At 32.8% G+C, this 13,797-nt stretch overlaps 1 protein-coding gene across 1 annotated transcript in view; it reads left to right on the forward strand.

The window, feature by feature from the left end:
* LOC145296804 (uncharacterized) overlaps window positions 1-5,229 on the forward strand; it is a 32,064-nt gene extending 26,835 nt beyond the window's left edge. The window contains exons 10-11 of the mRNA XM_080142880.1: window positions 1,945-2,125; window positions 4,369-5,229. Of these exons, the coding sequence (XP_079999006.1) occupies window positions 1,945-2,125; window positions 4,369-5,095 (908 nt within the window). The 3' untranslated portion in view covers window positions 5,096-5,229. The remainder of the gene's footprint in view (window positions 1-1,944; window positions 2,126-4,368) is intronic.
* Window positions 5,230-13,797: the final 8,568 nt, after the last annotated feature.

Raw genomic sequence — 13,797 nt, forward strand, 5'->3', positions numbered from 1 at the left:
GTAATATTATGATTATAATCATGATATGATTATGATATGATATAAAATAAATGTATTTCTTTGGTTTTTATATGTGCACAAATACAAAGTATAGTTCTTTCATATAGAAATGACGACTTCATAGCTACGTATCTGATACTTAAGGCCGAATAAATAACGCAGGCAAATCAAATTCTGGTATATGGCATTTTTGACTCACACGAATATCGTGCTCTTACATCTTTTTTTCTGGCGTCTCCTTGCATGTTTTGTTCCTTATTCTGTAGTCTAAGATCTTATCTTTTTGTAGCTCTTCCTCCAAATGTCAATTTAGTTTCTCATTTAGAAAAGTCGCTGGAAAAATGTTAGATTGTATCTTGTTCCCGACGCCATTCTCTACCTGTATAATAGCCAGATACATCCTAAGATGAAATACTGTAGTTGCTCAGAGCACTATTTCCTGCCTTGACAAATTACAAAACCGGCTTCGAAATCTAGTAGGCGATGCCATATTCTCCTTCTTAATATCTTTCTCAAAGAAGAGGCGTTACGAATATATACTCTATCGTAATTTTCATAACAAGTGCTCGAGTGAGCTTTTATCTATCGTCGCCTTTGTAAAACATTCACAGTAAATGCTTGTCTAGCTACTACCACTATCAAAGATTTCCTCTACTTTCTATCTGTATACAACTAAAAGAAAATTTCACGAGCAAAGTTTCTTTTTCATACAACTACCGTCTTTGAAAATCTATAATGCAGGCTTCTTCCCAGCTGATTATAACATGGTCGCTTTCGAGTCCAAAATAAACAAGGTCTTGTTGAACTGTTCTCTTAAGTAATCAAAGTCTACCCAATTTACACTACCACAAATCATCATAGTGTTGTCTCACAAGCACCTAACATCTATCAACCCTCATCCTCGAGTGGTATTTGTGCTTTGATATGCGGTGACTCCCTATTAAAAAATATGAAAAAGCTTTGTTATTTTAGTATATTTTGACACCTCGTTGTATTAGTTTCAGATTTACATTTTCAAAAGTATTTCATAAAGTCTGAGATTTCTTTTCAAAATGTTCAAACTTTTTTTTGCTTTTCAATTTATTCGTAAAAAAATTATTTTTTGGCTGTGTTTTATTTTTAGTAAACACATTAATGTGACAATTATATTTGTCCTTGATTATCTAATACCAATATCACGGCCGACTCTGGACAGCTAAAATCATAGAGTTTTTCATGTTTCTCCTTCCTGATTAATGTGACTCTCAATGCCCGTATTTGTCTGTTTGCTATAGCGGTGAAAATCAAATGTAGTCAGACATACTTTTAAAGGAAACGGAAAAAAAGCGATAGATGTATTAATTACATCATTTGGGATCGTTTCATAGTTGCGATCGTATCATAGAATGAGAGGGAGTCATAAGCGCAAGTTATTTTTGCTCACACTCTTATCTTATATTAATATGTCAACTCTAGATCCCTTCCTTTCCAAAAGAGATTCTTATCCCAGAATTCCCTCATCTTCGTTTTATCTGATGTCACTTCCTCTTTTTCGTATCGTCATTTCCGTTCTCACGATACCCGATTCCCAATCATTGCTGATCCTTAGTTGATCCCTTCATTTTTTGTCTAATTTGTTTTAACTAATACCCTAACCGCTAAGATATCTATTAGCTAATTATTGCACCAGCTAATATAAGCACTGACAAAATAAATGTATACTAGGTAACTCACCCATTCGAATATTTAACAATTAGTTCAACGTTTGATCAGAAAATCGTCAGATTACAAAACACATTTGGTAGCTATGTATTTTATATGTATATTCCATGCCAAATATAAATATAATAATGTGTGTGTAATAATTTATCTTTGAATTGCTTTCGTAGATTCAATTAGATGAAAAAAAAAATGAAAATTAAAAAATGTTCTTGAATTAATCTTTTGTTTATTGCATTCAATCAGATGGCGACTGTTGTACTGAAGGGCTTCGGATAGGAGTATCTCTTCCGAAAACCGTCTCGAAAGAATCTGCTGCAACGCTTTGTAACATTGTCCGTTCGCATTACCAAACACCGAATCTTCGGAAGGCAAATACGTTCTGCTCGAAGACATTCCTCAGCTGCTGTCTGCAATCTGCCGTCGAGTAAGCAATTTTCATTTATTTTATTTTATTTTTCATATTTTTTCCTTCGTTATCTGCATATAGAAATCTCTCCAGACAAGGCATACAACCACTTGATGTGAGGAGCTAAAAAATAAATACTACTTCAACGATAAGCGTTATATGGATAGATTCTGACACAGAAAACAGCAATTTTCCCCACTTTTCTGAAACATCGCTCAAAGAATGTAATGATTAAATGATAAACTAAACATAGCAAGAATTACTAAACTGTCAAACGTAACTGCAAGGTCACCTTTTTACTCTCCTTATTTTCAATATCAAAATAGATGTTATTGTTCCTATTTACGATGCCTCCCTACGGGACAGAGTTAGACACCAGGGTCGTTTTTTAACGCGGAGAAAAGGTACAAAAATAAAAATTGTCTCAGCCGTGAAGGATTTCTCATCCACTGACAGAGAACAAGAAATTGAAGTGCAGCATCTGAAGAACAGATACTACACTTTGATTTTGTCCCGAAGGCCAAGTACAAAATAGATGTTATTATTACTATGAAAAAATAATACAATATGTTAAAATGTCTTTTTAGTTATATAATAATATACTGAGACACTTAATAGTCGTACGTACGTTATCACTATGGTTGTGGCAACAGCATATTCTTTTCGTTGTTTTAACTCTTGAGTATATATCCGTTAATATCTTATATGTTTTTATATAGACGGGTGTGGTTCTCGGTTGATTAAGTGTGTCTAACTGTGTCGGATATATATTTGAGAGTCAAAAGAATGAAAGGAATATTCTGTTGTCACAGACCTAGTTATCACCCTTCACACTGGTAAAAAAATGAGATCGGTCAGCGAAGATGGTGAGTGATGATTTATCTGATAACACTAAGCTTTCCGGCTGTACTCATTATAAAATTAATTGTACTCAAATCAAATTATCTCGCCTCTCCGATTCTAATCGAAGAGGCGAGATTTAGGTACAAACTCCCTTTGGGAGTTTGTACCTAAAGCTAGCATATCGAGATATACGGCGGGACGGGGCGTTCCTTTTGTTCCCGGAATTACTCCACTTACCCTTGAGCTTCGCTTTATAATGCTGAGTGTTTAGCAAGGGGTCGTCAAGCATCATTGTAGAATCTTTGGTACGATTTGGCCGAAGATTGGATTCCAGTTTTCCGGTCGCATATACACTCAAACGAAATAGGCCATAAAAGTGTTATTTAAACAAATAAAACGGACGTTACCTTTTTTGTTTATTTAAAATTTCAACAATTAAGTATTAACAGAATAAGATTAGAATATAGTGAGATGTTTGAACTGGATTGTTTCTCCGCAAATTATAGATTTGTTAATGAAGAGACAGATAGTAAGAAAGATCTGCTTGCAAATGGAAAATCAAAACCCTGAAAAATAATTTAGTAAGAAATGGAGCAAAGAACGAACTCAAAATTAACTTTAACTTTTGACTTCGTGACTACATGTTTACGCGTGCTCATTGATCTACTTAATATTATATTGTACCTAATAATATATAGTATTGATTTCAAAGGATTTAAAAAAAAATGACTTAGGTGGTCTTCTGACATGCAATTTAAAAGAAAAAACCAAGATTGTCAGAACACGATGTTTTATTTGCAATGTCGTCACAAGTAGCTGATAACTTTTAAGGGGACAATCTAGCACGTCCGAAGTCAGGTCAAAATTGTTGTCTGAGCTGATCGATGCTTCCGTTCAGTCTCGGAAGACAAAGGGTACCCCTGTAAGGGCAGTTACGCGTGTAATTGTGAGGCAAGGGTCGCGCAATCCTTAACCACACCTCTCCTTAATCGACACTGTTTTGGTCTAATAGCAAGGAGAAGACCAGGACGACTGGAAACAATGCCGAGATAAGCGGTGAGAACATACAGCACCTGGAAGTCCCAAGTACTAAATGGGTGTCTTAACCAATATGAACCCGAAATCCGAAATCGGCAATGAGGAAAGTGTAATACTGAAGATCTCTCTGGAAGTATCTGAAGAAAGTATTTCACGATATAGAACGCATTTCTTTTAGTTTAATTGTGAAATGGGAGAATGTTTTTCTTTGTATTGAATTAAAAATATATAGGGGTTGCGCTTCGACATTAAATAACCCTCCAAAAGGTTACGAAGATATTGATAAACCGAAATATTGTTTTGTGAAACCATTCTACGCATTGTTGAATTGGTATTTTGGTTGCATAAAGATCTGACGAGATTTTCCTTTGTATTTTCAGCCGGATTGAAACAATTCCCGAGAAGAGCGGCGGAAGTGAAGAAGAAAATAAACTAAAGAAGGAAGACAAATATGGCGATGAAAAAGTGAAGACGACGGAAAACCCCGCCGACATTGAACTGGAAAAGGAGTCGGTAACTGAGGAGCCCCGGGTGAAGAAGGCTGAAAAAGAAGCGGTCGAAACGATTGAAAAAATGTCCAAATGGTTCTTGTTGAAACAGCTTCTAACACCGCCATCACAGTCGTTTGGCGGGAAAAAGGATTCGGAAGAAGAACACGAAGACGACGACGACGACGACGATGACGATGACGATGATGATGATGACGATGATGATGATGATGATGATGATGATGATGATGACGATGATGACGACGATGACGATGAGAAAAGACACACAAAGAAAAATAGTAAAAAATTAAGACATGACGTTGAAACAAAAGAAAAGGAAGTAAGAAAAGGGAAGACAAACAATAAAAAACATAGGATAAATTCGAAGAAAGAAAACAAAGGAGATGAGGAGGAGGAAGAGGGGGAAGACGAATCTGACGAAGAAGATGTAGAGGTGAAAAGAAAAGGACTTAACAAGAGAAAGCGAAATCCGCGTCCATCGACGCCAAAAAGGCGACCGTCGAGATCGCGACGTGTCGAGAAATTGCCTGCCCAAAAGAGGCAGCGACATCGCCATTCGCAGACAAACAAGAAAAAGAAACCGAAACGAGGATATTAAAAACAAAGCCGCGGATGAGCGTAATAAATCTGGTCACATCACACACACACACACACACACACACACACACACACACACACACACACACACTGTATATATATATATATATATATATATATATATATATATATATACGAATTAGATTACGCATCACAATAATAATTTCTAAAAACACAGACATTTTAAACATGACAACCTTCCAGCTTCATTGTGGTATGATCATCTCAACATTTCGATCTTCACCTGTCGGACATATTTAATCTAATTAATAATAATATATATTTAAACGCTTGCAATTCTGTTTCAATTCTGAGTTTCATTAGATTCATTATTTGCCTCTTGAGTTTCCACGCTGAATACTTTTAAGTATAGCATTTTGGGGTTCATATATAAATATAAGTATATATCAAATATAAGTACATACCAAATATAAGTATGTAATACGTCGGGAGAATTAATTTTAAAACAATTCAGATACACAATAGCTGATCTCATTCTTACCTGCTCATTGCGACGAAGCATGAGACGGCTGTCGTGAGATGGTGACGAATATATTCATGGTATTTTTTAATGTAAAAAAGACTTCATACATTCCATATAACGTTCAGGTATATTAGATGTCATTTTCTGATATAGCAAAGCTAACAGAGAAATTAAGCTTTCACGCCGGAAGTTGCATCATGGAACTTAATTGAATATAGCTTATCATCATATCGTATGAATCCGAAGAATCTATTGACGGTCAGAATAGCATCGCATACAAAGACTTTTTTATTACAATTGTTTCAGAATTGATTTGTTTTTAGAATTTATATTTTTTTTACAAATACATTCAGATTTAAGTATTCCTTATTTACTTTATATATTTATTAGAATGAAGATGGTTGGTATGGATTCTAATTAGTAAAACAATGTTTTAAAACATTGATGGAGTATGATAAACATTTTATTTGCTTACTGGAACACTTTGTAGATTTTTTTCTGTCTAAATTTATTTTTAATGGTTTTACTTTTGTAAATTTAAATTTCATTTGTAAATTTAAATTACACTTTAAAAAAGCGTAATTTAAATTTACAGTTTATTTCGTAAATTTAAATTGTTATTTTATTTTGTAAATCTAAATTGTAATTTAAATTTGTAAATTCAAATTACATCAAAATACTAAAAATAAATTTAATTTGAAACTATTGTAAGAAAACTGATTCTGATAAGCCAAATAATTATACATATATATATATAGTTAACATTGAGCTTCCATTTTATAGACCTGAATCGAATATTCCTTAATAAAAAGCATTTTTTAAATAATCTTTATCGAAAGATATTAAAATTATTTCAGTTGCACGAATCTTTTTTTGTTTCGCATCTTTCTTTAAACCTTGTACAGATATTTAAAATATTTAAAAAGAAGGTGCAATTATAAAAGATCGAAGTAATTTCAAAATGGCGACTTTGTAATGTTATCTAGTAACAAAAGAAATATAGAATCAAAAAAGAAAGGCAAGAAATAATGTCATCAAAATGCATCAAGATTCTAATGATTTATTATGTTTTAGAATACATAAAAAAGATTCGTCTATTTTAATAATAAAAAAATAGATTTTTTTTTGAGATTTTTAAGACGGTGTCATTGTAAATAATCACGAAAATTGTTCAAATTGTAAATAAACTGCATATTTATTTTTCGCACAAAAAAAACATGAAATAAAATGTTTTGTATTTAAACACTGTGTGACGTTATCATTTTATTATTGTATTTTCATTGTTTTTATACGTTTCTGCTGAATATGTATTTATCTATACATGAATACATTTATTATCTTCGACCGTTATCATCTTGAATATCCCTTAGAATGAAAATGGAATATTTCAAATCGCCCCGACCATATATATTATAATGCTGGATTCTCTTAGAATTAAAATGGAATATTCCAAAAATCCCGATAAACAATTATTTAAGACGGATAAGTTAGTTATCTTTAGACAGTGTTTTATCGGTGCAGATCACAATACATATAAGTTAATTAGCATCAGACATTGCTTGGTCGATACAGATCACGATACTAACAAGTTACTTATCGCCAGGCAGTGTAAGGTCGGTGCCGCCGCCGCCGCCGCCGCCGCCGACGATGACGACATTGGTTTTTCTACGTTATCCAGAAAATTTTCAGCTTTATCAAAACATAATTGTTGATTCAATATATTTCTCATTCTGTGGAATTTCCACGGGTCCTGCTAGTTATAATTATTTTAACAAGAATCCCGTATTCAGCAAAACATTTTAGGTGAAAAACGTAAATGATTGGCAGAAAAACACATTTTGTTTATAATAAATGTCGTAAACCATTTCTTTTATCTTTTATTCAATTCTATGAAGAAAAAAAGAATCCGCAATAAACGCTATTTCTGTAGATGCGTCCATGCATTTCCATAAGAGGCGATCTCCATCGATCTGTTACGCTTTAGTTCAAATATCACGTTAATAACAAAACGCTCACATTGAATGATCTTGTTTTTGCCGCATCAAAATGTCTCCATATGATGTACTGTATGTCGTTCCTTCTGTCACGTATAGATTTTCAATAGTATTTTCACTTGCCTTAATTGTCCTTTTATTATTATTATTATTATTATTATTCAATGCTCTCCACTTGTTTTGATAACCTTGACAAATGGCGTTGCGTTATTGCAATAGCCATTTATCATTGGTTTCTTACTGGCAACGAGTATTAATCTTGAATTTGTGTAGCTATAAATATTCTACGCACTCATCCAGTGGAGGTCTGATTAGTACTTTCTCTCCTAGGTTCTTCCTTAGATCTTAACGCCTATTTCGTAGGTTTCGGCCAAGACTGATCCTTTATAAGAGTAATGAACTGCGTATGTTAACACATACACAACCGAAAAACTGGTCTTTAATACATGGTCTGCCGTTTCTTTCTCCGTGTACATGAATTATTGATTATAACTGCTATATTATATGATATATGTATATATGTATATATATATATATATATATATATATATAGATATTATATGATCTATATATATTATATGATCTATATATATTATATGATATATATATATTATATGATATATATATATGATATATATATATATTATATGATATATATATTATATGATATACATATATATTATATATATATTATATGATATATATATATATATTATATGATACATATATATTATATTATATATATAGTAGATATATATAGTAGATATATATATTATATGATATATATATTATATGATATACATATATATTATATATATATTATATGATATATATATTCATACTATATGATATATATATATTATATGATATATATTATATGATATATATATATTATATGATATGTATATTATATGATATATATATAATATGATATATATATATATATTATATGATATATATATATTATATGATATATATAGTAGATATCTATATATAGTAGATATATATTATATGAGATATATATATATATATTATATGATATATATATATTATATGATATATATATATTATATGATATATATATTACATGGTATATATATATATATATATATAGCCTACAAATCCGCTTGTTTATTTGTTTTCAATGGTCAAATATGCTTAAAATAATCAGCCGAAATTGAGCAAAATACATTGTACTGACACAGAAACACACATACATCTACTGTTCTATTTATATAAATCATTATTATTATTATTATTATTATTATTATTATTATTATTATTAGTAGTAGTAGTAGTAGTAGTAGTAGTAGTAGTATTTATACTAATATAATTTTAAACTCTAATTAAAATAATGTAAAATTTTGTATTTGCTGTTTATGAATTGTCAGCACGTACGAAGACTACAATATTATGAAACTCTGAATACAAAATGAATACCATCATTTGATTCCTCGTAAAATTGTAATTAAAAAAAGTTGAGTGTGTTTCTTATATGGTGCTTTGTTTTTGAATTTTAACTCTATCTAAATAGGCAGGCAAAGGCATTAGATGGATTAAGTAATCAGGTTGCAAGTTTCATTGCTTATGAAGGGGCATAACTCCTCGTTGAGTTAGCTCCCTTTAAATCATTTTTCTTTCAGCATTTACAGATTATAAATTGGGTACTCACATGAAAATTGTTCCCTAACACACACACACACACACACACACACACACACACACACACACACACACATATATATATATATATATATATATATATATATATATATATATATATATATATATATATATATTAAACGTGCAGGTGACCCACGTTATGTCACAACAACTACTACCATTTCGCTAATTCTATTTTGATTTCGTTTCAAAATCTATAGGTTGTGATAACATATTTACTGAGAACCTCTTCTCACATACCTAAAACAGAACTTTTACAAGAGAATCAGCACTTATGAAATCCCGAAAGCCACCCAAGGATAAAAGTTAATGACTGTAAGCTGGTAGTGTAGTAATTGTTATTGGTGTAAGTTAGGTAGAATTTGATTATTTAAGGGGACGGCTCAACAAAACTTGAAGGCTACACTACTGTAGTTGGCTGTGAAGCAGGTCAACGAAACAGTGTTCCAAAAACGGGCAGTTCTAGGAAAGAAGCTTTGTTTATGGAAACTGCGTTTAGATTCGGGCACATGTAGAGAGTAGGAGAAATGGTTAATTGTGGTTGTAACTAGTCGAGTGTTTTTTGTGAAAGTTTGGCAAAGGAAGACCATAGATTGATCAGTGACATATGGCCGAGTGGTCCTAGGCGCTGTATCAAAATTTACAGCTACCCAAAGGTGCTGAGTTCAATCCTGAACAAAGGCAGTGAAAAGTAACATTCAAAACAGAGAATCAGCAACTATGTCCCAAAGCCTAGCTGGAGTCCGAACACGGTACCCCCGTAATAATGATAAAGGGTTGTGTTCGAGACTCCTAACAAACGGTTCCCCAGTTCGATACAAAACACCTGATGAAGGCCGGAGGGCAAAACGGCCGAAACGTTGTGACTACAATAACCAAGATTTGGAAGTCAGTCCGACAATCGCAATCAATGAAAACACCTCATCTCAAAAATACAGACAATTACTACCATAGATTGGAGTTCAGACGAAAACTTGTCATGAAAATAACGATAGATCAGAGGCAGTCTTGCAACGTCTCTTCTGTGTGAAAAAGGTTGCAGGGAGGAAAAAGGTTTCGAAAGTCTCTTTTTCCATCACCATCATCATCAGCATCATCATCCAACAGATTTTTATTTTATTCCTCTGTTTTTAAAAATTTTTTTCTTATCATTCTGTTTAAGATGGTAATGGGCATCCTTGCAAATGCAAGACATTCACTTGCTATCTCTTATATTCCAACCGAGAGATCTTTTTTAACATTCTAATTGTCCCTTTAAGTGCAATTGTTTTAATCTCTCTTGCACTTGGTTTTATGGGTAGATTTGCCAAGTAGATTTTGAAATTCTTTTTCATGAGTCCGGTTCCTCCTATAATTACTTGAATGATGGAGATTCCAGTTTCTGTTCATGTCGTAAGATCTTGGTATTTTGTTATATTTCTCCTTTCCTGCCCTGTTTTGCCTCACATCATCGGAGACACTAACTTCTACTAAGGTTGCTTCTTTCTCCTTCTTGCTCCATATCACTATGTCAGGCTTTAATAGCTCCGTTTTCAAGGTGCATAACTGTAGGCATTGCATAGGAATAGTGGAAGGTGCATAATTTATTCCCAACTATTCTTTCTGACATATGTTCCCATGACTTGCTGCCACATTCGATATTCAACGTTTTTAAAAATCGTTCAATGAAGATATTTCACTGTTGTGTTGCATTTTATGGTAGTTGTTCTTCAGCAAAATTTTGCAGTCGGATGTCAGATGGTTCGCACTCTTTACTTCTGTTTGGCAGAACCTACACTTGTTGCCATCGCTGAGACCATTCATCTTCTTAAAAGTCATCAACCAAGTGCAAGAGGGATTCAAACAATTGCACCTAAAGGGATGCTTAGAATCTAAATGTCATGTGAGTAGATGTCATGCATCTGTTAGAATGCTCCATCCCCAGCTTAAACAAAATTATAATCTCTAATCACTTCCCTAGTAGGTGCAAAACATTCATAACAAGAAAGCATTTAACTACAATTACAACAGAAAACTTTCCTTTATCTCCCCCCCCCCTCTCTCTTTCTCTCTCTCTCTCTCTCTCTCTCTGCACTTTACTTTCATGAACAAAGTTTCTCTCATAGAACTTCTCATATGCAGAACTAAATACCACAGTGCAGACTAAAACATAGTCGTCCTATGTTAACAAATATTTATTGACGCCATTTCCTTAAATAATCAAATCCTGTTCAATCCAACGATCGTTTCCAATCCTCTCATAATTTTGTTTATCTTCAAACTGACAATTTTATTTATCGTTATCCTCGACGAGCCACCAAAATTTAAAATGTATTTTAGATGATCGGAGTAAAAGAAAATAATGTAAATAAAGATTGTGTAATAAGAGACATAATGTGAGAAAGTAAAAAAGATCATTCAAAAGAGACAGGAGGGAGAGGAAAAAAAGATGGAAAGTGTGAAGGTAAAACAGATAAAAGTTGTGATCAGATGAGATCTACAATAAATATATTGTAAATCCCAACATGGTGCCTTTCAAGTCCAATATAAACAAATTCATGTTGACCCCCTCCTTCAAAATAATCAAATTCTTCTTAATCTCAACCATAGTTGCCAATTATCTTGATATTAACTCACCGTAAAGCAGACAAACTCATTAACTGTGATCTCGAGTGGCCTTTGAGTTTTGATAAGTGGTGACCCAGACTAGTATATATATATATTCGCTAATCGAGCCAGAGATGTCTCGTGTCGCAGGGTTCGAATCGTTCGATGGGCATTAATCGTGACACCCTGCACTAAAGATTCCCGAAAGGATGAAACACTAGTGTCTGTAGGTATTTAATTATTATAGTAAAAAAAATAATTATGACAGCCTCTTTAAGAAATTCGTTTTTTATCGTTGAGCAATTTCAGTTGAATTAAAGTCGGTCAATTAAGCTCCTATGTATAGATCATCGTATAACGATTAGATCACTGTCTGACTGACGTAAATGAACATTTAAAATTAAAATTCAACGTTATTTCATGCGGTTAATGGTAGCCGAATTGATTAGGTCTTCGCTAATCGAGCCAGAGATATCTCGTGTTACCGGGTTCAAATCGTTCGACTGGTATTAATCATGACACCCTGCACTGAAGATTCCCGAAAGGATGAAACACTAGTGTCTGTAGTTATTTAATTATTATAGTAAAAAAACAATTATATATATATATATATATATATATATACAATGAGGCACCGGATCATTAAATCGGGCTGTTTATTTTTCTCCTATGGTCGGATGATTTGGCATAAAGCTTGGGAAAAGGAGATTATGGCTGACACCATAAAATGAGCTTTATTTTTTCAAATCTTCATAAAATCTACAATTCTATTCCTTAAGATGTCATCCATTTTCAAGTAAATACTTTCTGGTAAAATTTTATTCTCAATCAATGTCAAAGGTATAAAGTGAAGAATGAAAGGATTGAAAAGTATATAGTGAAGAATGTATTGAACGGATCCATGACCCGTTGGGTCACAACTACTATCACTCCCTATTTTACTTTGATTTTACTTAAAAATATATAAACTCGTGGATTGTTTTGAGACCGTCTTTTTGTTTAACTAAAAATAATGTCTGTTTACTAGACGGGTCCTAGTATTAAAAACAGCAAATGGAATGTCAATAAGCATTAGTTATTCAATTTATGACTATTTTTTATTTTATTTTATAAAGTATATGTTTATTGAAATAAACTGTTTCTATGGGTGTCTATTCTTTTCTGTCATGTCTGTGTAGAAATAATAAAATTCTTATCTTATAGGAAATAAATTGGGTACTCACATGAAAATTGTTCCCTAACACACACACACACACACACACACACACACATATATATATATATATATATATATATATATATATATATATATATATATATATATATATATATAAACGTGCAGGTGACCCACGTTGTCACAACAACTACTACCAGTTCGCTAATTCTATTTTGATTTTGTTTCAAAATCTATAGGTTGTGATAACATATTTACTGAGACCCTCTTCTCACATATCTAAAAAAGAATTTTTACAAGAGAATCAGCACTTATCAAATCCCGAAAGCCACCCAAGGATAAAAATTAATGACTGTAAGCTGGCAGTGTAGTAATCGTTACTGGTGTAAGTTAGGTAGAATTTGATTATTTAAGGGGACGGCTCAACAAAACTTGAAGGCTACACTACTGTAGTTGGCTGTGAAGCAGGTCAGCGAAACAGTGTTCCAAAAACGGGCAGTTCTAGGAAAGAAGCTTTGTTTATGGAAACTGCGTTTAGATTCGGGCACATGTAGAGAGTAGGGGAAATGGTTAATTGTGGTTGTAACTAGTCGAGTGTTTTTTGTGAAAGTTTGGCAAGGGAAGACCATAGATTGATCAGTGACATATGGCCGAGTGGTCCTAGACGTTGTATCAAAGTTTACAGTCACCCAAAGGTGCTGAGTTCAATCCTGAACAAAGGCAGTGAAAAGTAACATTCAAAACAGAGAATCAGCAACTATGTCCCAGAGCCTAGCTGGAGT

Source organism: Euprymna scolopes, chromosome 17, assembly GCF_053919585.1.
Source record: "Euprymna scolopes isolate OS-2025 chromosome 17, ASM5391958v1, whole genome shotgun sequence".
Lineage (NCBI taxonomy): Eukaryota > Metazoa > Mollusca > Cephalopoda > Sepiida > Sepiolidae > Euprymna > Euprymna scolopes.